General features: G+C 40.1%; 1 protein-coding gene across 3 annotated transcripts in view; it reads left to right on the top strand.

Annotated features, from left to right (window-relative positions):
* The window catches only part of asic1b (acid-sensing (proton-gated) ion channel 1b), a 145,912-nt gene that overhangs the window by 103,807 nt on the left and 16,260 nt on the right, over window positions 1-25,845 (top strand). For 2 of the 3 annotated variants that reach the window (XM_040115928.1, XM_040115925.1), the window contains one exon: window positions 24,020-24,170. In XM_040115928.1, the coding sequence (XP_039971862.1) occupies window positions 24,020-24,170 (151 nt within the window). Of the gene's footprint in view, window positions 1-16,840; window positions 17,532-24,019; window positions 24,171-25,845 lie in introns of those variants that run through there. The other variant, XM_040115926.1, reaches the window with a different exon arrangement.

Here is a 25,845-nt window from a genome sequence, read left to right as displayed (position 1 = left end):
ACATCAGCTGCAATTATATCAGTGTGTAAATGCATGTATATGACACACTATGCTAATTTTAGACCTGATAACAACATGATTTGTATCTTCCTTGTTCTCTCTTAATGTACAATTCATTTTTTTCAATATTTATTACAGTGTTGGTAGTATCAAAATTAGAATAGTATATTTGGCGACTCTTTTGATAATCAGTTAATCATTTAAGTCATTTTGTAGCAGAAATTCTGAAAATTCACTGGTTGTGGCTTCCTAAATGTGATTATTAGATGGTTTTGTTAGTCTTCTTTGATTATTAATTTAACATTTTGGGGTTTTGGATCGTGGGTCTCGACAAAACATGGAATTTAAATATGTCAACGTCAGCTATAGCAAATTTTGATGTGCATTTTTTCCTGTTTTCTGACCATTTTTAGAGTAAATAATTAATTGAATAATTGGGAAAATACTCTGCATATTAAACAATAATGAAAATAATCATCAGTTGCAGCTCTAGTAATTTCTATATAGGTGTGAATTGTTCACTAAAATCAATGTCATGAGGCTGTCTGAAACAGAATTATGAACTTATTTATATAAAATGTTGTCATAAACTAATTTATTTACATGTCACAGGGAAGAAAAAAAGCAAAGACAAGCAGAGTGACATGACATCAAACACTGAAAGCCTTTCTTAACAGGTGATTTTTCACAGCTTCGATGCTGAGAGTAGCTCTGACATTATTAGGTTGGCAGCTTCAGAAGAATTTGAGAGCTGTAGAGGGCTGCATCCTTTCACAGACTCTGAGACTGAGTTTAGGGAAAACAAGAGCGTCAATGTGAAATGAAGGTCTTGGATGGTGAAGATGTGAAGGAGAGGTGTGGATATATTTTATTAGACCTTGGTATGTGCAAGCAAAATGAAATTACTGATCCTGCACTGAAACAGAATCACTGCCACAGTTGAAGCGCATGATCTAGAAAAGAACAAAAAGAACTTTATGAAAGTTAAAAATAGTGTCTCCATCACAGAGCTCTTTTTGTCTTGAAGGAATTCTCTTGCAGACTTGCAGAGTTTAAAAATTTAAATTCAGTGTGAGGTGGTATACTGCATGTTGACACAAACCGTCAGCATGACCTAATATTAGCACAAAAAAGAGAAAAAAATGTTTCTTTGAGAGCACACTATAAATCTAACGCTACATTTTTTTTTTTCAGTTTCAGTGTCTTATCAAGGGAAAAAACTGAAATATGGCCAGGTCGGGCAATCAGTATCACAAATGGAAAAATTGGGGTGTATGACCAATATCCTTGAGGTGAAATAGGGCCAGCTGTCATCTTCAGTTGATATGTGTTTTAGAAGACCAGAGTACTGTGACTGCAGTGCAGTCTGCCATTTTATTAGCATGAGAGGGAGGCAGTGACCAGGCTTAATTCAATGACAGACGTTACTGCCACGATGCTGTTTAAAACTCATTCTTGCTTTCATAATGTCTTACTTTGAATTAGACGAGAGGCTTCTTAGATCACATTATCATGAAGCTGTGACGGATTTTTGCATTCCAATTAGCAGTACCTTTGCCTTTATAAAACCAATTATCTTCAAACAATCATTGATTCAAAGTGTCCATTATAAATTATTAAAGAAGGAACCACGTGAAGCCTTTCCAAGGCCTCCCCCAAGTTCATTTATGAAGAACTCTAGCCATTGAGATGAAAGTTTGATGAAGTAATCAATTATTTAATTTGAATCTGAAAAAGCAAAATAAATACTTTGAGATCATTTTCTGGTGTCAGTAACATTGCTGCATATGAGCTCTTAGCAAACGATCCATTTACAGAGAGCTCAGCAAAGATTTATGTGAGATGTAGCATTGCTGGTGTGGTTTGTTCTATGCACAGTATGTGAGTCTTGTTTGTACAGTACATCATTTTTGAGTGATGGGTGCATGCCTGCAGGTTGCAGGTGTAGCATTTACTCCAGTAAGTTTTAAGACCTGACAAACACAAGTGACAAGTAATCATTTCTTTCTCCGGTTTATTGGGACTAATTATAGCCGTTGTCAGTTTAACCTGAACCCTTCTGTATTAAGGCCTCCAACTAACATAAACGTTGATTGTTGATTCAGCTCATGCACCTCAGTGCAGTAATTATAAGCCAAATCTTTTCTCACTGTTTTATTGCTTGCAAATTTAAAATGTGTTGTGCGTTGCCTTGATAATGTTATGAACAAATATACAGTGTGAGTGTGTGTGTGTATATATATATTTATATTAAATATAATATATATATATCATATATCATATATCATATATATATATCATATATATATGTATGAATGTATATGGATATATATGATATATGTATGAATGTATATATAATATGTGTGTGTGTGTGTGTGTGTGTGTGTATACATATAGATGTATATATGTATATGTCACACAGGGGAGAAGAGAGACTAGTGTTACCAGACAAACAGACTACCTGTTTGTTACAGGTTAACTATACCCTTGTGGCATGTAGGAAAGGCCTGGTTACATCTATAGAGCAGACTAACTCTCTTAAAAGTGTGCATTATGTATTATTGCTATTCTTCTGAACGGCAAATCAATAGAGTGTATTTTGTGCAAATGTGTTTGTGTAATGTGGCATTTGGCATCACCACTGGACCCAGTGTGGAGAACTCTGAACTCCTGTTAGAACATGTTTATTATACCTAAGCTAAAGAGGCACTAGTGGTCCTGCAGACTGCATTGTTGGTGTATTGAGAAGGGGCGAGAAAGGGAGGTGAGCAGATTGATTGCTCTGAGTCTCTCTCAGTCTCTAGTCTACGGTTTTTCTGTCCATTCCTACTCTCTCTCTCTCTCTGTGTCTCTGTCCACCACCTCTGTCTGGTGTTTGTGCATGAGGATGGTTCACTGTGTCTGTCTGTGCATGTGTGCACACTGCGATGAGCTCTTGCTTAGGGATGGGTCAGTAGTGAAGCTAGATAGACGTTTAGACGGTTCAGGTTGCAGCTATTCTGTCTCAGAGCAGAATGTGAGCCCTCCTCAGAACAGTGATCCAAATCCCTGCTTCCTGCTCCAGCCCCAGCCCATTAGATACAGCTTGCCTTTCTCCCGAGCTCAGCGTTGTCATCAGAATCAGCCAGTGGCTCTGGTTACGCCCTTCTCCTGTCTCGTCAAGAGCATCAGTCAGTATACCCCGGGCTCAAACTCTAACAGACAGACAGATAGGCAGACAGACTGCGAGGGCATTTTTTAATTTCAGAGAAAGGAAAATTAAATATCAGAGCTCGCCTCGCCATCTGGCTTTGATCTGTAAATACTTGTTACGGTTCAGCATTTCTTTAAAATAGGCAATGTGAGAAGATTGTATCAGGGAAAGTCTAATGTAATTATCTTCAAGCATATGCCATGATAAATTCAATGTTAGTAAATTGTCGCTTAAAAAGAGCATGGTAGATCATAATGTGTTCCACCAACAAAGAAAAAAGACTAACTGAATATAGCACCGCCAACATCAAGTGTGTGCTGTACCTAATTTGTTCTTGTCACTCATGAAGCAACAGTTAGTCTTCACCTTCTGCAATTAGGCTAATTAAACTGTCACTTCTTCAAATTGAAATTGATTTTTGTGCTGTAACATGTAGTAATTTTGTGATTTATTTTATTCGCCATTGTACAAGTTCAATGCATTCTTTGGAGCTTGATCTATGTTCATTTCTTACCGTTTCATTAGTTGGTTTAAAATTCTGATCCGTCAGGCGATACTAGCACAACAAGGAACAAGCTTAGCTGATATACATGCATCTGAGCAGAACAGCAAGCACTGCCCGGTCAGTGCATGCACTGACTGCTGACATGCCGTTTCAGTTGTTACTTTTCCCCCGAACCCTGTGTGAGCATACTGAACCAAAATAATGGATTTCAAATTTCAGGTTATGGAAATGAGGTTGATTAAGCGCAAGTATGGGCTCGGAAAATGAATCATTACAGTCTCTGGTCATTACAGTCTCTGAGTTTGAAAAAGCATGCAACGCTGAAAGGCCTTCTCCCCTCTGAGAGGTGACAGCACAAGACCATTAAATATTTATGGTGACACTGAAACTCAGATAGCTGTCTGTGACTTTCTCTGATCTTCCCAGCCATTATTTGCTGTTCTCAGATCAGAAGTTCAGAGGTTGCCTCTTTTAAGGACAGCTATAGCTTTTCACAATTATATGTTATTGTAATTCTGAGTGCAGAGGTTAAAAATACATTTCACTTAACATTAAATAATATTAAAGCTAATGCTTTTCTTCTGATTTCTCATCTAAAACAGTCTGATGATCTAACTTTTGAAACTGGTAATTCTGATACTCATCTTCTTTCTTCTTTGTTTCCAAAGCTTTCCGGCAATTCATTTTGCTTGCCGCTTTTAATGCATTTCCACTTTTGCTGGCATTCACTTATTTCAAACAGTGATCACAAGGGGGCAGTGTTTTACAGTAATTTTTTTTTACCTAAACTGGCTTTCATGGAGCTTTTGGCACTGAGGTGCTGCATGCTGTTCTTTTTTAATTCTGTTTAAAAAAAATCACTCAGAAATATACTTAATCCCTTCTCAAAAGAACCCTTTGATTCCCACTACAGTACAACATCAGAGTCTCTGAGCAACAGTGACCGCCATCCAGTCCAAGCTTCATCTAGAAGCAGAGCTTCTGCCAGTGGAAACGCAGTAGTTTTTTGAAAGAACTGTTTTCCCAAGGGATTAAACCTTATTTGTGTTTTGTGGGGATTAAAGAAATAAATAAATATTACAAATCAAACGTGAGCTCTCTCTCTTTCTTTCACACTCTCTCCCAAGAGCCCACACGGTTTCTGTACATGAAGGACTTTGGTCCAGCAGGAGAGACACTGTGGCTCTCAATCACTGTGTCCTGTCTCTCTCCCTGACTATCCAAGTGATGGATCAGTGTTTTCAAATGCACCTGTTTTAATTAAATCTTCCATCCGTCTTCTTTGAAGGCTGGTGACAAGAGGTGCTGCAGCATTCACTCCATGTCAAGAGGAGTCCAATGGGATATAAAACCTGCGTCATTTAAATTGGACAGATACCTGTACCTCTCTCTCAGGACGAATGCCAATTAATCATTAAAGTGGCATAAATGAAAGGGCAGAACTTTCACTTTACTCCCTGACTAAGATAAATGACGCTTAATGATGTGAAAATGAGGGATACTGCAGTCTTGTTGGAGCAATTATATATGAATAAGACATATGATAAGTGTCCTATACAGGGCCAATAGCCACTTACTAGTAGCTAATTAGGCTGATGAGAGGTCCTTAATGGCTTCCTACAGGATTGTAGGGCCTAGAGGGGCAGTAAGGAGGAAATCGTCCCTTGAAGAGCACTGGCTCAGTGTTTTCTCTCTTTCTCTGTCTTTCTCCTGGTCTCTTTCTGTGTGTGTCCCTTTGTTCGGATGTGTGCCTGTGTGTGCATGAATGTGCAAAAAGACCTTCAAAGTAAAGTAAAAATCTTATTACTGATAGTGTTGAAAAAAAAAATCAATTCTCATCATAGTTCAGGTACATGGAATCATACAGAAAAGAGATGTTTGAAAGGTGTGTGAGTGTGTGTGTAGGGGGAGGATGCCTAAAGGCTAGTAGGTGTTTGTGGCCGAACTGGTATTTGCTGCGTCCCCTCTCCATAGTTTCATAGATGACTACATCTGTCGTGGTCATCAGGACCCCATCAGGAAGCGAATGGCTCTTTGTGGCAGAGCGTAGAATCAGCAGGACACCTTACCTCACCCGAGATGTGTTTTGGTATGTGTGCGATTGTATTTCTGTGTGTGTTATTTTTTTGTCTGACTCCTGTCAATGTGTGTGCTAATAACGGTGAATTCTTATTGAACATAAATTCAAACCTTTCAGTAGTTAACTGGCGTAGATAATCAGAAGCCAAGCCAAACTTAAAGCTGCACAAATCAATTTCTGGCCACGAGGTGGCAGAAGAACATCTAGACGGACTAGCAGCCCTGACATATTATCACTATGTGAAGTTGTTATGTCTAACTGTTATGGCACAAAATTGCCCACCCACACATCCAGGAGACATAGAGCAACATTATCATCCCATTGGAGTCATGTTTCTGGCCTCTTGACAACTAATCTCCGGCTGGGTAGAAACAGTAGAATATAGTAGGGTACAGTGGGTTTATCAAAGCTTTTTTGAACCAGTTTCATTGAGACCAAAACAAAGATGTAAAAGATAATGAGTTGGGTGAACATTCATTTTGGATTTGTCAATATAAGCAACCTCTTTCACATTACATGTGGTCATTTGATTCAAAGCTGATGTAAATTTATTGATTTTTTTTTTTTTTTTTGTCTTCATACAATACTTACTATACATGCCTAAATGTGTATGTTAAAGCGTTATTGGTTACTGTAAGAAATGGGGGCCATAATCAACAGTCCTTGTTTCATACAAAAATGCAGTTCAGTCAAAGCTGATTAAAGGCTTCAGCAGTCTGAGTTAAACAAATCAAGTGGGTGCAGTATCTTCATTCTAGTGTAGGTTTATTGCTAGTGTTGTGAAACAGTGTCCTAGGAAACACAGATTTTACTCAAAAAAAGACTGCAACTGTAATAGATGCCCACTTAATTTAGCTAAGTCAGGCTGTTGAAGCCTCATATCAGCTTTGGCTGATTTTTCTTGCATGGAAAGAAGACTTGGGACCAATTTGTCCCCCATCTTTTACAGCATAGTTTCCCTTCACGGCCAGTATGAACAGAAGGAATGATTAAAGTAACCAATAACTCTGCCAGTCTACATCCTTCATATCACGTCAGTATTGTATTAGAATAGAATAGAACAAATCTGAACCTATCCTTTAATGCAGCTTTAAAGTTGAGACTGCTCAGGGTTCAAGATGCTGTTCTGTGTCCCACACTAAATATCACAGCTTTCATCCCTTTAACCACTGCTACAAACAATGTCCTCTAAAAATGTTATTTGAGACTCTGAACACATATCTGCTCAGTCACTGTGAGACGCTCTGGATAAGAGCAGTGGCAAACTGCCTTAAATGTAAATGAGCTCAAAATTGTAAACAGGCCTGCCTTGAGCTAATGTTAGTGGAAGGTTTATTGATTTAGAGGTTGTTGTTTCATCCCAGGATCTCCGAGTCAATCTCTGCGAGTCTGGTGTTGTTGCCTTTGGTAATACTAGAGCAAGGGCTAATTGTATTATTCAGCACCATACCCTAATAAGCACAGCTGATGCAAATCTTAACACCAATAACGTCTGCCTAAGTAGCATACGGAGAAAGAATTACAGACATCAGCAGGGAGGTGTGACTTCTTGATACGAATCTCTGCCTCCCTGTTCACAGGTTTATATCAGGATGTCATCGTTCAGCCAGCTTCAGACCAGGAGTTATTAGGAAGACAAATAAATCATGCCAACAATTAACAACCCACTTTGCACACAAACACACACCTACATACATAACATACATACACGCTAACAGAAGACATCAGCCATCATATCGCTCTCAGTAAATGTATCTCCAAAGGGACCATTATACTGCAGACCAAAATGAAATAAAAATGAAAGATCCATTTGGATGCAACCCACAGTGCAGCTGGCTTTGGGCTGTCTGTTTCATCCTTCCTGGCAGTCTGATCTTCCTCTGTGTGTGTGTGTGTGTGTGTGTGTGTGTGTGTGTGTGTGTGTGTGTGTGTGTGTGTGTGTGTGTGTGTGTGTGTGTGTGTGTGTGTGTGTGTGTGTGTGTGTGTGTGTGTGTTTCAGTTATCCTGAAGAGTTGTCAGCCAGTTGGACTACCATCAACCCTCCTTCGTTAGCCCTTCTTTCACTCCATGTCTGACATTCCCCTGACATAAGGTGTAACACACACACATTAACACACTAACCTCTTGCCAGCAGTTTAACAAGCTGCCAGAGTAGTTGGTGCAAAACAAGTTTCTGGACTAGGAGAACAAATACAGAATTTGAACATATACAAATTCTGGTGAAGGATCTTTAATAAAGGCAATACATCGAGGCAAGAAGTTGAAGAAGTGTATTGTTTCTTTGTTTTCCATCTGTCAGAATATGCTGATTAATAGCAACTGACAAACCTGTGATTGTAAGCTGTTCTTAAACTGGGTAGGGACTGAAATTAGTAGGACGTGACAGGGTATCTCCTGGTTGAGAAGTTCTTGATCGTACTTAGGCTGGATTAAAAATCAAAGCAAAATCGGTGTAATATTTTGAAAGCCTAAAACTTTTGTGATACAACTTGTCTCTTAGAGGGGGTGGAGTTGGTGCTTGAGGCGTATATTTCTTTTAAAAAAAAAACGGATTCAAAGGAAAAATATTTTCATAAGAAGAGGGAAACCTTTTTTTCTCACTGATGGCATTTGAGTTTGATGTTGGTTTTAAATCGGTTTTATGTTTGTCCTTCCTTACTTATGCGCGTACTGGATAATGGGAGGGCGTGCATGCATCCATCGGTGACAATGGTGAAGGTGCATCCATTACCATGTAAGAACCAATTTAATTTGTAGGAACGTTAAATAGGCTCAGGATTTCCGCTAGATTTCATCACCTTCCTTGACTGAAAGTCATTAAAGAAATTAAAGGATTAGTCCAACATTTTGGGAAATACAGTAATGTGCTTTTATTTCTAAGAATGAGATGAGAAGATTGATTTCAAATAGAGCCCAACTAATTATCGGTTGGGTTGATATATGGACTGCTATTAGCTTATTACACATATATCAGTATTTGCAAATATATAATAACATTGTCACAATAACATCATTTATCAACAAGATAGCACCGAAAAGGTCATTTTTCAACTGTTAAATGTCCTGTTCAATGCATATCTTAGTCACAGTTCTTTAATAACCAAATTTGAGGGATCTTTATTTAACATATTCCCATGTGTCTTGTGTTTATTCAAAAACAAAATAACTATCGTCCAGTACATCATTATCTGCTTTTATTAAACTATAAAATATAAATAGTAGGTCTCAAAAACACAGTACCAGAATCAGTCTGCGTTAAGTACGGGGCTTGATTCAGGATGTGTTTAGCATAAAGACTGGAAGCAGGGGGAGACATTCAAAAATATGCTTTTTAACATCTCTAAGGCTCACAAATTATTACATTGTATGTTGTTTTTGTTTAATCCATACATGCACAGAAATCTAAAAACGACAATTTGTAATTTTAGGGGAATTAATGTAAAGGAGCTATGACTTAATGCACAACAGTTTATCCGTCTGCCCAATACTTCTGTGCATCAACTCCGGCTATAGCGGTGGTTGCCAGTTGGTGAGCCCAGATTTTGGTATTGTGTCTGTTCATGCAGGATGGTGCCAAACCTGGTGATTTACTTATGACAACAAGCTACATACAGTCACTGCACCCAGCTGTTGGCAGGATGTACAGTCCCTCCTGCTAAAAATGTCCGGACTCTAGCCACATGCCTAACACCCAGTCAACACTGATATCAATCTTTTCATCTCACTCTCATAGCAAAAGCACATTATCATGTTTCCCAAAATGTTGAACTATTTATACATTTCTTAAATCACCACTGCTGTGTGTGCTTTTGACAACCACACAATGTTGAGTGCCAGCACAGGAAACTCACCTCTATAACTAATAAAACAAATGGAAGGATTTGGTTTTACAAGAAGGATTCATTTGTAAATGTCAGGCAGAAAGGGACCATTTATTTCACAAAGGGCCATTCATTCATTTCTCCCTGAGCGGCAAATAGGAGGCATCAGGCCTGTGGGGACTAGGAGACTGTTTGCTATAGCTAGCGGCTGTACTCTGAAAGTCATTCATCAGAACCATTTCCCCTTTCCCGAACTCTCTCCAGCCCAGCTGTCATGATGCTGCCGAGATGAATTAGCTGTGTCATCCTGTGTTTCCCTCTGCAAGCAGGGATACTTGTGCTGTCCATTGGGTTGTAAATATAAATCTGCTCCATCCAGCCACAATACTTACACAGTAAGACTCATGAATCCATTTTCAGATTAATGCATTCTTGTATCACAGGTCACTATTCAAGGTGGCGCTGCCACACAGTCCTTTCAAAGCTTAAAAAAAATATGTTCCAGACACCATTCGGTTCAGAGCACAGTGATGTTAGATTAACAGAGCCTGGTATCCAATGAATTGTTACCACACACAGTGTTTAAACATCTGTTCTGAGGCTGACTTGTGCACACCACGGTGATATTGGTGTTTGTTTTATTTGAAGGGTTTTCAATGCAGCAAAATGTTTCCCAAGGCAGTGCTTTGCATGCCAGTTTTAAAACAGCTCAAAGGGTTCACACTGTGCCTAAAACAGCCCCATAGACTCCCTAATGTACTATTACTGTAAAATGGGTCAACATTGGATTTTTTTTTTATTTTTAAAGACCTACAGCAATTTCAATATCTTAGACTGAGCTCACCCACGTTCAATATGTTTGTGCTATTATTTGGTGGTTTTAAATCTGACCATATTCATACCAAAAACATTCTAGTTGTCAGTTCTTCTCACACTTTGTTTTACTCTTGTCAAAAGGTAAAAGCCGAGTCTGCATTTATATCACTTGACACTTAAACTTTGCAAAAACAGAAAGAAAGAGAGAAAGACAGACAGAAAAAAAAATAAAAAAATAAAAACTATATAGACCAATAATGAAATTCTAGTGGAATACAGCAGGACTTACAAATAAGAATTTATATATCAAAATATAATTGATCATGAAATTAAATATCTGATAAAAGCCTGATATACAAAAGTCTAATCTTAAATCAATGAAAATATAATAATACATAGTCTGACATCAATAGCAATAATAGAAATAAAGTAATATTTGCAGTCTCTGGTTCATGGTATTGCAGTATTTTAATGGAATACTCCAGCAATTTAGTCTTGCAATTTCCATAAAGCTGGGGGGCTCACAAGAGACAGATTACAAAAAAATGGTTGAAATCAAGCCGCAAAGACTGATACGTCTTGACTTGTTGTCAATAGTATGGGTCAAGCTCCAAAAAAATGGATACTGCATTTCCCATAATACAACCAAGATGTGTCTTTACTCTTTTTCAGATTTTAAAAAGCTCCCCCAGAACCACAGAGAACATTTAAACTGTCATGTGTACAATTGGTGGAGTGCCCCTTTACGTAGCAGTTTCACAGGTTTTGACGTTATACAATGGTTTCCAGCATGATGCTGCCAATCAGAGCTGAAAACATTGTGTCTATTTGCCAACAGACATTACCTTCTCACAACATGTGAGCTATACCGTACTGTATAATTACTATAACTCTGCATTGTGTTCATTACATCAGTTTAGCACAACACTGACTATGCTGTGTTCAGGATAGTCCAATCAAATTATAATAATTTAAAAACCAAGCACATATTTTCACAGCACAATGTGATTGTTAATACTTTTCATGTGTAGAGTGCTTTTAACGTCACACAATATTCAGCTTTGTTTCAGTGTCACAGCTTGAAGCCTTCTGTGTTCACAGGTTTGCAGTGAGCTCAGGAGCTACTTCCACTGACTCTCATCTCCAATTGTTTTTGAAGTAGAGCGGCACTTACCTGACAAAGCATTTAATACAACCTTATAGCCCAGGAGATTGAGAGGCTATTGGAAAAGTGGCCTTTGTGACATGTGTCCCTTACAGCAGATCATGTACACAATTATCCTCAAAATTGTCTCTGTAAATCACCACCTGCTCCTCTGTCAGCCCCTGCAGCTACAGGACCCTGACTGCTTCTGCTCCCCATGCCTCCACCCCTTCTCTCTTCCTTTGCTCCATCCTTCGGCGCCTCCCTCTCTCTGTCTCTCTTTGTCGGCTCCCTTGGGGATGACTTGGCGCCAAACATTCCCAGCAGGAGACAGAGAAAGGACAGCAGCTACCAAAGAGGCAGTGAGAATATGGAGATCACGAAAGGAGGAGAGGAGTGAGGCAGAGTAAAGAACTAAGGTGTCTGTAAGGAGGGCTGACGTATAACGTAAAGAAACACGGCAGAGAACGGCAGAAGGGAAAATGCAGTGTGTTTATGCCATGGCAAACAGACGGGGGTTTTACTGTATTGAGGCTAATGAGAGAGAAGAGAGGTAGTGTTAGAGGTAGAGTGGGGCAGCCAAGTAGATTTAAGACGTGGTGGTGAGGAGAGAGGTTGGGAGCAGCACTGTTTGCCTTGTGGCATGAGGTTTTACTCCACACATGTCAAGGTCCAGGCTGGCCAGTCCCAACCCGATTTGGACCCAGAATGACAGTTTGATTAACTGCCGAGTGCCTCGACACCCCAGAGCTCTTGCAAACAGACCTTCTGCCATCAGTGCATGCAGTCGGACACACGGAGCAACATGGACCTCAAAGGTTAATTTACCCCTCGGCATCCACATACCACTGAGGATATTCATTTTTTTTTGCGATCAATCTGGCAAGTAGTGTAGTTCTTTTAATGTAATTATATCTTTTTTGAGATTTCGCATGACCATATCCACAGGTAGACGCATAACAGTTAATTTGAATTTACCACCTAAGCATGTTGAAGGGCTGTATTACCTCATGCTGTGACCACAACTGCAGATTGTTTCTCTTGTCCGTTCTCCAGCCCGTCCAGCCCCCCAAACCCAGTCTCCAAAACCCTCTCACTTACCCCACCTCCCATACCAATGGAAAAAAAAATGATAAAAACATAGTGTACAGACACATGTATCTTCCCAATATCTACAGATTTATCTACATACAGACTTCGCAAAAGACATGTATATACCAGTGCACCCAGTGCCTGCAGAAATAAAAAAAGACCTTTTTGCGTGTACATGTGCAAGCACAATAGAAAGCCCCTGTATAACCATAAGTCTGCAGTGTTTGTACTGTATATACAATATAGAACAATATATTATACACTGTATTATTCCCAACACATCTACTCAAATGTAGGCATGTATGCATGTACACCTGAAGACCTTGGAAAAAGGGTAAAACAAGACTAGAGAAAAGAGACAGAATGGGAAATAAATTACAAGTGAATAGATAAAGCAAACAAAAAAAAATAATAGTAAAGGTGAATGAAATGTCTTGCATATGGCTGTAGCTATGTGTAAATACATTAAAGATCAGAAGTATTCAGCAGGTAGTTCTGTGATGTTCATTATCTTTAAATGTCTGCCCCAAGTTTGAGTACGAAAGGTGGTGGTTTTAGAGAAAAATACTGCATGTAGCTCAGCCCTTGGCATGACACACACTACGGGCCAAAAGGTATGATCCTGGCTAGCTTGCTAAAATGACTGATAAGATATGACGTCAAGTGGTAGCTATTAAATTTCTGTGCTTGTCAGTGCCTTTTTCATTTATCTTCCGCTGGCTTTTAAGCGTTCACTGCTTCACTGGCTTCACTGATTGAAATAGAGGTCTTTTTCTCATATAGATGAACTGTCAAAGCACAAATCCACCCTAAAAACAGCCATTTACTGATTACTCTCATTCACATTAGCTCCTAGCGATCGAGGCAAGTAATACTCTGTCGTGTTTAATAGACTGCCATTGAAATTCATGACATCAGTTTGCAGTGGACACTGACATTTGTGAACTGAAAATGTTTCCTTAATTACATCCCTTTTTATTTCATTTTAGTGCTGCTGACAGGTCCGAACTCCAAAACGTGTCCATAAATTTACTCTGAACGCTGTCAGTGTGTTAACAAAAGGCCCCGTTAGCTTTCTGTTTAACATTTCTAGGATGTGCCTCAATAACATCATTGAAATGGCTTTGCAAGAGAGAGATTCACACTCACAAATGAAGATTGAACTCTCTGTGATTACAGTAATGCCAGATGTGAATTTCACTTTTAAAGCAACAGCCTTAAGATTCCTGAACTCATTCTTTGAAGAAATAAGCGAGCAGGCGTTTTTATAGTATCACAGTTCTGCTACGGGAGTATACACATTGAAAAATCAATAGTGTTTTAGCTGAAGTCTGAATTTTAAGATCCATTCGGTCAAACAGGATATTTATTTATGTCTCAGATGCTTTGGTATTAATAGACTAAAGATATGACCCCTGTTTGCTTTCATAACGGGTTCATTAGTGTAAATCTTCAACTGCAGTTTCAGAGCGGCGTGCATTTTTTATTCTGTTGTTGTTACACTTGCTGTGGGATTGTGTTTCTCTGTCAAGTAAGTACATCATTATCCCTTCACCCAGACAGATTACATTGTTGCACAGAGCCTCTCCTCCAATATGTCTCTCTCATGACGAGTTGGCTGAGGAAATGGGTTTGAACAAATGCGGTTGAATGCCAGAAGCATAAGGACCCATCTCAGGTGAATTCTGATGCACCGCCCACCTATGTTTTTTTACAAATAATCTATATTCACACCCCTACGTTTATGCTTAAACTTCAGTTACTCTCTTGTTCGCACTGGATCTTCTTTCATGTGTGCCTGTCTTGTTCCCTGGCGTTCACAGGCATGTCAGCGTTCTTTACATGACACACAACTGATTTGATCTGGGATATGCTGACTGCCCTGGTACAACTCTTGAATATGCGACGGTGGTATCTCATTCAGCAGCCACTGTGGGCCCACAGTTGAGCAACCATTCCCAGTGACACCCCCACTCATTAAAACATGAGTAATCACCCAAGTAGAAGACTTGAGTGTCCTCAGAAGGGACATTGTGACGTGTGCTACGGTATATCGCCAGGGAGAGAAGGAGAGTTAAAAGTATGAGTAAGTAGGCTGTGTCCTGTAACCCAGAAACATGAAGAGACATTAAATCACTGGTGGTTGCCTGATCTCATCCTCTGTTCCTTGTACTGCTTGAATTTTGTCATGTAGACAGTGGGTGGCTAAAGTAGCGTCTGCACAAAAAGGCAGCGCAGTATCCGAAGGAATGCAGGCAGTAGTGTGCCCTTTACGTAGCGAAGCATAAAATTAAGGATGTGAAAATCAGGCTGGTTGATTCGAGTCTAGCATTTTTGTTTTTCAAGCAGGAGAGCGGAGTCTGCACCCTGTCACTGACCTGCACCTCACTGCAATCTTTTTTCATAACCTTAATCATAATGAAGTGGCCATGCACAGATATTGTGCAAAGCAAGAATTTTAAACAATTTGGCACTAGACATAATTGTGCTTTCAGTGTCCATGTTGTTTACAGTCTGACTCCCTTGTTAAATCTTTGAACTCATATATTTCCCGTAGTTGTGAGTTTAGTTTTCAGTTTTTAATGAAGGACTATTACCAACATTTTGGATGGTAATAGTCATTTTCAGAATTTACCTACCATTGAAGTTGTTCATAATTATAATAACTATTTGCTTTTTTCATGTCTGATTGTCTGGCTGCTCGTGTTTTTTGTCCTTGCAGACCTTTTTGTAGTGATTGCACCGTGTTCCCAGATCTCAGAAATTACCCAAGTTGCAAGAGACTGGATTTTTATCCTTTACAAACAATGCGAGACAACAAAAATTGATTCACTAGGTACACCTCATTCATGCTCTCCTTCCCCTCACATTCACGCCATTACCTTCTCACCTCTGTTCCCTCAGTCACGCAGTAAACTATACACACACACACACACACACACAAATACACACTATACCCAAACGTAGGAGCAGAGAGTTCGGATCAGGCCTGCAGGCCTGTGTCCAGCTTTTACTGTGGATTGGAACACTGTGTGATGATGACCAACCAAGCATGAACCACCACTTAACGAACACCCCGAGAGAGACAGAGAGATGCTGTTTGTAAAATGCTTCTTCAATGGTGCATTTAAGCCTCTGTCTCTTAACTGACACAGGTTTCTCTCATCACAGCCGAACTGGGGCACCGTAGGGTCAGAAATCCCATTAAATCTGATTTAGGCTCTTTGGGCCTTCAGTAGTCGCTATAAAGATGAGCAACATGATTTGCATTAATTTAACAACAGCATCTTGATCTTTTTTTTTTTCCCCATAAATTTTCAGATCTTTCACTGAAATCCATCAGAGAATTGACAGTCGGGAATATCAACCAGTTTGCTTACACCTGAGTGCCACCAAAATGTTAAACACCTGGTGAACCTTTCTTTTCTCCAGCTTTGAATCTGCAACATTTAAAATTCAACTGGTGGAACAGTAATGAAAGAGACTACAGTCTCTACACCATTACTTTCTATAATGCAGTGTTCAGTTTTGAGAAGAATACAAATTATGAGCCAGGAGGGATTATTGTGCAGGTGTGTGTGTGTGTGTGTGTGTGTGTGTGTGTGTGTGTGTGTGTGTGTGTGTGTGTGTGTGTGTGTGTGTGTGTGTGTGTGTTCGCCTCCAGGTGTGTGTGTGTGTGTGTTTTTGACTGGCTTGAAAGGGAAGACAAATAGTCTGTACCCACTGGAGCCAATGATTTCATTCAGCAAACAGCACTGTGGAGATTCTGAAGAAGTGTGTGTGTGTGTGTGTGTTAAGCATCACGTTGGAGGGGGAAGGAGATTCTGAGATGGAAAAGTGAGAATGAAGAACGTATAATTGCAATATGACCGTGTGATTTCGACGAAATCCATTGTCTCTGGGGCATTTCTGCAGATTTTCAGACTAACTGCTTGTAATTTTGATTAAATAATCCCCTGGACTCAAATTGCTGCACAGTAGCTGCACTAAATCATTCAGAGTAACTTCGCTTCCCCCCCGGACAAGCTCGGAGAGCGCTGTGCGACTGACAAAATACTCCCCATCGCCGCCACAAGCTGCTGCTCAGTGCCCGAGAGGACCGAGCAGAGCTGCGTGCGCCTCGCTCTCTCTCTCACACACACACACACACACACACACACACACATACACAAACAGCAGGTATCTGAGAGCGAGGCGAGTTTAGGCTCAGTCACCGCGTCCACAGCGGGACCGATGTTGACAGCGCGCACCAGCGTTCCTCCAAAATGTGCCAGTGCGACTCGTCTGGGTCGAAACCGAGACCGGGCTCCCTCGCTGAAGCCGGGAAGCTCTTCTTAAAACACACCAGCTTGCACGGCTTGAGGCACATCTTCCTCGGCGGCTCCTACCCACGGCGAGTTGCGTGGCTGCTGGCTTTCCTGGCAGCTTTGGCTCTGCTCTTCACCTGGTCCTCAAACAGAGTGCGGTACCTGCTCTCCTCGCCCATGTACACCAAGGCGCACATGGTGTACGCCAAACGGCTCGTTTTCCCCGCCGTCACCATTTGCAACCAGAACCTCCTGCTGCCGCGGCGCATGAAGAAGACTGACATATTCAGCGCGGGGAGGTGGCTGGGACTTTTGGGGAGGAACTGGCAGGTGTCCCCGGCTGCGAGAGAGGCGCTCACACCTCTGAGGGGCGACGATGGAGGGAGCGCGGGGGGCGAGCCGCCCTGGTCCCCGCTGTCCCGGATTTTGGACTTCAACCACTTTCTTCCTCCTGCCCGGGAATCCCAGCCGTCCATGAGGCAGCTGCTGGACCGGCTGGGACACCAGCTGGAGGAGATGCTGTTGTACTGTCGGTACCAGGGAGAGCTCTGCGGGCCGCGCAATTTCAGCACCGTGAGTGTTACCAAAGTTCAGTTCTGTGTTTTAACTCCCCCACCCCCTCCCAACAGGTTGATGCAGCTTGCAGAGATGGCAGCAGCTTTTTCAATTATTGGGCTGAGTCAGAGGGGGAACTGTTTGTAATTGCCTGTCAATATCTTTTACGTGCTGCGTGGATATATATCCAGTGACTACGTAATTAATTTGCTTTGAACACATGCAGTCAGCAGGCTGTACACAATGCGCATTCCTCTGCACTGTTGCTTGGTAATGCGCCCCAGTGGGTCAATTAATTCCCTCCACCTTTTAAGCTCTAACCATATAAACGCCACAGTAATATTTCCGCATGGACTATTGCTGGGTTGCACTCCACAGTGAGCTTACAGTGATATATCTTACATAATGGGATTTCAGATGACAATATACCTGCATAATATTGCTTTAATATTCCTACGGTTCTGCTAAATTCACTGACTTGAAAACACCCAAAGTGTTGGCCTGATATTTACATTTTAAAATTATTCATAGGATAGTAATTTTATCATAAACATCTCTTATTTGTTCTTCAATGGGTCACATACTCATTTAATCCAATCTGCCTTTTCGTCTCACTGTTTCACACACAGACATAGACACTGTGGAAAGTTATGATGGTAAACTCCAAACCAAAGCGTATCAAAAGCTGAATAATTTAATTTGGAGAAGACGACAAAACCCAGCAGGCTTCTGCATTCACTATATGGTCTGAACGGGTCACTCCTCCGTCGTCCGTCATTACTGGATCAATCTGTGTAAAATGCTATGCTCACAAGAGACCAAGCCAGCCCCCTAATGGAGACTTTTGATTCATTTAGCAAGGCTTTACAATGCTACCCCACACTGTGGTGGAGAGTAGTTAGTGTTTGCCTCGCTAGTAAACTGCAGCCCCATTGATTGCACTTCATCGTGGTGTGGAGGACAATGTGAAAGCCAGCGTTCCTCTCTCTCCCACCTCATTACCCAAATTGGTTTTACGTTAAGTAGATTTTCTTCTGTTGTTTGAAACACAGCTTGATTTTTTGAGCTGGGTTTTTTTTTGCTATTTGCCAGCAGAAATGACTGAGGGTTATTTTAGGTTTTGAGGGGAAATTTATAATTTGAAACTGCTTGCCTAATCGGCTGCCCTCAGTCTCTGTGGCTTAAGCGCAACACATCTGGAACCATAAAACAAGGTATCACAGTCAAACACATTTCTTCTTACCAACATCCTTAGGTACCTTTCATGTTGTTTAAAGAATTTTAAAGGGTGACTAAGCAACAGCAACTTCTTTTGGAGATAAACATAATGCAAAGGTCTGAGTTTTGGGGATATGTGTTAGTGCATGGATAATCGATGATGCCCAACCTGGCTGGCCTCGGGGCACACAGGACGAGTTGTCGGCATGAGTCACTCCAATAGAATCTGTCACGCTGGAGAAGTGAGGTGTGGAGGAGGAGGGCAAGTCTGTCTACACACAATAGGTTTCAGGATGTATTGACTTTTGTCTGGGGATCCCCCTTGGTTCTGGGTCTCTTGTGAAACTCTATAAATTTGGCCCCCTGGACTCATCAGTCCATCGTTCTCCCTACGCGGCTGCTTCATCCTTCTTTATCCGTGCGTTAATAGCACACATGCCTAATTCTCATCCGGCAGGCCTCTCCTCACTCGCAGGTCTCCGACATTGATTTCAGTTTCAAAATCCACCCGAGAACATGCAGTCGGCCTCTGTCCCCCCTTGCTCCCTATTGATTGAACGTTTAAATCTTACTGGGAAGTCTAACGGAAGATGGATTTGATCTCTACATTTCCTTTCTGGAACATCGGTGTAATGGGTGCTCTTTTTTATTTTATTTTTTTTGGGGGGGGGGGTTTGATGACATTTTAAGAGTAAAATATATCCAAAACAAAAACCTGCAGCTACTGGCAATGACTTTGTATTTGTGATATTTTCTTTGCTCTTTATCTGATTTAAGTAACTGACCAAACATTTATTTCAGACAGAGATTCCTCTAGACTTGGAAGTTTCCAAAGTAGAACTTTGCAGTTTCTATTTTGTCAGGCAAAAATCCACCAACTCTATTTTATCTTCCAACAGTAGCTTCATTAGTTCATAAAGCGGTGCTGACATACACATTTTATTTAACAGGTGACTTTTCTTGACTAGAAAAACTCCACCTCTGCTCCCTGTATGCGTTCAGCTTTCTCTGCATCAGCTTGTACAGGTGACAAAACCATCTCCCTTCAACGCCCATTTAGTAGCTTTTCTTGAGCTTTTGTATCACATGCTCCTCATCAGTGGATAGAGTTTGATCAATTGCAATGAAACTGAAGATGTAAAAACGTTCCTTGATCTTGAACACCTGTAGGACTTCTCATCCGTGTTGACTTAAAAGTTTAAGTTCATCCTTGACCTTGGAAACAGCCGTGAACAGCAAAACAATCTCACCTCAAGGTCCATTTAGCAGTTGTTGTGAATTCTCATCTGCTAATGAAGACTGTCTGAGATGCACGAAAGCTCCAAAATAGCTATTAAATGGACCTTGAGATGAGATTGTTTCCTGAGAGATTTACAAAGCTTACAGTAATGTTCGTGTTTTTTTGTTGAGGCTGGTTTTATAAGTGTTGATTCAAATCTGTGGTGTATTTTATGTTTGTGGTTTTGTGTTGGATTGTATTATATTGTAAGTTGTCCCCTTGTATTTTGTAACACTCCCTCCCCATACAATAGCACTGAGTGGTTACAGCAGAAAAGTGAATTGCCACACTTCATTATCCACTCATTAATTGTTTCATTTATTGAACATTAAGTGATGTCCTATCACATCTCATACCACAGTGGGATATATCAACAAATCCTATTTTTTAGCTGAGCTGATTCAGTGCTTCTTTCAGAGGTGTGGTTTTGTAACTGTCATAACACATTGCACCTTTGTGCTCAGCGCTGATCTTGAAATCAGTGGAGAGGAGGGAAAGTGGTTCCCTGGCAACTTTAGGGAACAGCTTGTGCATCCTTGTCACATTGTCATGTGAAGGATAGCCGAGGGCCATCTCAACAGTCTCGGGCTGTCTGTCTGTGAATTATTTATCGAAGAGAGAGAGAGTGACATTTCCATCCCCTGCGAGAACGAGAGAGGGTGATGTCTCTCTCAGTGTTTTTCCTCATAGGTGGGGCCAATTTAATATTTAATTTCTGTGTTTACAAGTTAATAAGATAAAGTGGTCCTGTTTTTACATGCAATGTACAGGGCTCATTGTTCAGCAGTGCAAGAACCAACTGCAATTTTGGATTTGCCTCCTCGGGAAAAGCTGCTTAGGAATCTCACATATATTTGTCCACCCTTAATGCTATATATATTTGAGCAATAAGGTTATTAGCAAAAAGTTTAAAATGTTTACCATCACCATGCAGAGCCATTCAATACTGCCCTTATGCCTTTACTCTATCTAGAATTAATACATTTTGAGATTTTCTTTAAATATTATTGTTATTAAATATATATATATATATTTTTTAAAGGGATTTTTTTCTGTGATGATGGGCTTTCTGCCTCAGGTAAAAGGTGGAACTATTCCAAAATAATACACAGCTCATGGTTAATATTTAGGATGTATTTGCTACATTTTACGCTGCACAAACACTGCCAACAACACTGGATAAGACAGACAAGCTGTTTGATAGAAAGACAAGGAGAAGCAAGTTAAGACTGAGCGCAGAACTCGAAGCTACAGAGCACAGTGGAGATCCTGACTCCCCAAGGTCACCATTGGCACCTAGTGCTGCTGCTGTTCGCAGCCAGCACAATCTCCTGGTTACCACAGCAACTCTGACTACAGGCCTCCAGTAGTCAGTCACCACATTATCAACACACACACGCAGATGGCAAGTAGGGGTGGCCGTACACATCCGCACAAATACTGTATACACACTCACCCATTTAAGCTTTCTCAATCATATTCTTGTACTAATGTGTGTGCACGCTCAGGGACATGCACAATGACAAACAGATGCACACACTTCCACACAATCACGAACAATCTAATCACTGTTTTCTTTATCTGCCAAATGCTTTTCTCTTTTCAGTGTGAGCGACTTTGCCTCTTTCTCTGGATGTTCAAACCAGTCTCCTGAAAAATTGGTCTTCGCAAGCTGTAAATGGGCAAAACCTTGGAAAGAAATTGTCCTAACAAATTGATAGGTTTTAGATTTTTTAATGGAATGTGGCTTGTTCTACGGTTGCAGGGTCTCATGGGGAAGAATCTGTTTACAACAGACTCAGGCTAAAAAGAAAAGGCCTTTCTTTCATGCATGTTTTGCACATTGTTATTGTCAAATATTCTGTGCAGCTGATGCAGGTGCCACCATGATATTATAAGATTTCCCTGTCTTTATATTCCAAAGAGCAATGATAAACCGTGATCTGATTATGGTGAGAGCCAACTCTAGGACTAAGATGGATTTCAGGGGCATTTTATTGATGTGTGTATCCTGCTCTAGAGTCACTGCACAGAGGCGGGCGTCGCAGTCACTGCTTTTGACTCAGTTTTGCAACTTACGCACATGAAAGGTCACATCTCATATTGTGTTTGGCTATCAGACAGCTTTTTATTACATTTCACCACTTTGTGCTTTAAAAGCTTCTCTATAACCACACCCCCTAGGAATCAATCCATCGTGATTCACGCTCCATTCTTTCCCACACACTTCACTGTCAGGGATTCGCATTATACTAATTTTTCCTTTGTGAGGCATGGCTGCAATTTTTTCTGCTCCGTGCATCTGGTGTTTGTGACATTTGAGTAATTTCTCGTGAAGCACTAATGTCTTATTCGTAAGTCATCATTCTAATAAACACCTCCATATGTGTTCCCAAGGTCCTCACAGTACATTCACAATATATAAAGCTGCAACATTTTTAGGCAGTCTCACCAGAAAAAAAGTCTTTTTGTACAAACTGTCTGTATTGTGATGTAGTTTATTTGTGCCACTATCTAACAGTGGAGCCTTATCTTCATTGCATGTTGTGATTAAAGACAGAGTGGACGTAAGAGACTTATTTGAATTATTACTTCTCTGCTCCTATTTTCATTTCCTCTACACAAATCCTCTTTTGTTTCCTTTCACCATTTTGTCATATGAATGTCAAAATGTTGGAAGGTTAATGGTAAGTTAATTGTGAGCTAAGATGCTTTGATATAGGCCTCACAATCATTCAGCTTGACATCAAAGTAGAAAAATGTTTTATTTTGGATCATGGCCATGGTCTTCCATTTCTTAATGTCAATGATTTGATTACACATCCATTAGTTCACTGGCAATCATGTCTTTGCCAATAGGTCACAGTTCCCTGCTGCGCTCTACGGTATCTCTCCAGCACATACTGTTCAACAGTATATGCCTGATAAACTAATACGACTGCATTCTTTAGCATGTAAGGCAGGTATATTTAGGTTTTGACCAAACAGCACTGTGTTCATTGAAGCCCAAGTTGCATCTGCATATGTGTGGCATAGAGATGAAACTGGAGCATGTTGAGCTCAATTGAGCTGGCTCTCTTTTTCCAAGGTGCTATGAATCCAGTTGAAAAAAGAAAAAGCTAGATGATGATTTAATTAAAGCTGAAACAGTTAGCATGAATATTTGCTGCATTATTTTTAGTTTTCTATCGTATTAAACTGAATGTTTTTGTATCGTGGACTGTTAGGCAGATAAAGCATGACATTTATATACACTACTTGAGTATGTGGTGGACATTTTTTTACTATTTCCTGAAATTTTTATGGACCAAATTATTAATTGTGAAACGTATCCGCTGATTAATCAATAATAAATATTTTGTTATAGATTGTTAGTTCCAGCTTACGAAAAAATCAGCTAGTCCTCACATTTGAGAAGCTGGAGCCAATGAATGTTTGGCATTTTATTTTAACAAATGATTGAAATGATGTTTAATTTTCTTTCAACTGCGTAATTGATTAAATAATTATTGTTTTAGCTCTAATAATGATCATTGCTCCACACTCATAAAACATAAATCATTACTTTCTTTAAAGATTCTTTAAAGAGAGATTTGCTTTGATGCCAGCAGTCGCTGTTGTTGTGTATGAGATTTCTCAGGCAGAGGATATCCCACTTTGAAATTGAAGTCATGTCAGATTCCCTCAAGCACATACCGTATCAAACAGCACTGAGAATGGTGAAAGCTCAGTTTATCAGCAGCATCGCAACACTAAGACTTCTGAGGTCTGCGGCAGACAGTGCAACAAGAACGGGATACTGTGGGTGCTTTTTAGCTGCTTTTGAAACAATCCCCTGCTCAGCATTACCTTTATCTCCACGCCTTAAGGATTAAACATACAGCTGGAAACTGAGATTTTACTTCAGGGTCAGAAATGAGAGCTCAGATGTGGCTTAACTATTCCTTTTCTCTCATGTCCTGTGTTGTGGCTAAAATCACTAAAATCCTTGTTTCTTTGTGTTTTTCAGATATTCACGCGCTATGGAAAATGCTACACCTTCAATTCAGGCCAAGATGGACGACCTTTGTTGGTGACGATGAAGGGTGGGATGGGCAATGGCCTGGAGCTGATGCTGGATATCCAGCAGGATGAATACTTGCCTGTATGGGGAGAGACTGGTAAGCTTCACTGGAGGATATATCACGTGAACCATCCCATCCCCAGTTCTGAAGACCTCAGCTAAAACCACAAGATTGGTGTTTATGTTTGCCCTTAAGCAACGACTTGAGTTAAAAAGAGATTTCTTCAATCAATTAAACACCAAAGTAGCCACTTATTTTCAGTTTTGGTGCTCTGAGAAATCTCAGGGGGAAAAACCTATCACAGAGATTACCCCTCTAATCCCTGAGATGGAGGCCTGACTAGGCTATATTGCACTCACTGCAAGCCCTTTTGATGCAATTGTAAAACCCTAAATCCATTTAGTGTAGAGAACATGTGCATACTTTAGGCCAAATAAGATAACATTTTTGTTTTATCTGTAGCAAATGTACACTCAGTTATGCACCTGAAATGTGAAGTTCTGTGACATGTTCTCTGCACTTTCAGTAATCATGAGTGATGATCCTGAAAAATACACGCTCTGATCATATGAAATGCCCTTGCTGTGTCCATTGATAATATCGACTGATCTGTTTAATGACAGATGGATAATTTTATTTCATTGTAATATAATCGAATCACTCGTCGGTTAAGCTTCAAGTCCACATGAATCGAACAAGCACAGAACCAATATAATATAAAATCAATGGAGGCTAGAGGCTCTTCCATTCAGGGTTGACCCCTAATCAACGCAGTTGAGTTTCCTCTGTGCTGTTTCAGGAGACCCTGAAACGATGTTTTTAATGCTGCAGCACATGCTGCTGTGTCTTTGTATCAATATTTCATATGAACTGGGAAATGAATGTAAAGAGACTTCAGCACGGTCACAGAAACACTGTGCTAACAATTATTAAACATGAAGCATAGAACAGAAAGCCATAATCTGACTGTAATATATAAATATAAAGCTGCATCTACTCAAAGCCTAAATATTTAATAATATTAATTTTAAATGTTCTTTATGTAAGATTATTAAATAATTAAAGGCTTTACAAGAGCAGATGTGGTGGAAACCTAAGGATGCAGTAACTACAATACACACAGACATATACTTTAGTCACATACTTTTCATTATTCAGATTATTTTAGTATTATGTCATGGTTGTTATGGAGTAACTTTTTGTACTGAACTTTACTGACATCACAAATGGGTTTTTTTTTTTTGTTTGTTTTCATTTTTCAAGGTGATTGGTATGCAGTTTTCAGTATCTCGTTGCTAACATTCAAGATGACTTGTTTAAAGTCTGTTTTATATTGAAATTACTACAAAATTGTGGAAATTAACGAAACAAGATTGTTTTTTATATTTCAATTAGGAAAAATATCAACCCACCAATTCATTGAATACCACACTTGATTGTTTTTCCAAAGACTCGACACTTTTGTCATTAATGCCAAAATGCGACATATTGGCCATTGATTAGTCCTATTATAACAGCATTTGTTACCTTTTGAATCTGGCTGGATTCCCTGGAATGCATAATGTGCCGGTTCAAACACCTCAGGCCAAATTTATCAAAGCATGCGTAAAACAAGTTTTGAATGTGTGTGTAATAACTGTCAGTAAGAACAAGAAAATTGGTTTTTATCAAACGTACAGGCTCAACTGCATGCAATGAACAATGATGTAACTCACATGTTCTACATCCATCTGCTTGTACACATACATTTACATACAGAAACATCCCCAGC

This window comes from Xiphias gladius, chromosome 21 (genome assembly GCF_016859285.1).
Source record: "Xiphias gladius isolate SHS-SW01 ecotype Sanya breed wild chromosome 21, ASM1685928v1, whole genome shotgun sequence".
NCBI classification, from domain to species: Eukaryota; Metazoa; Chordata; class Actinopteri; order Istiophoriformes; family Xiphiidae; genus Xiphias; species Xiphias gladius.
Note: the sequence above shows the minus strand (reverse complement) of the source record. Positions and strands in the feature narration are given on the sequence as shown.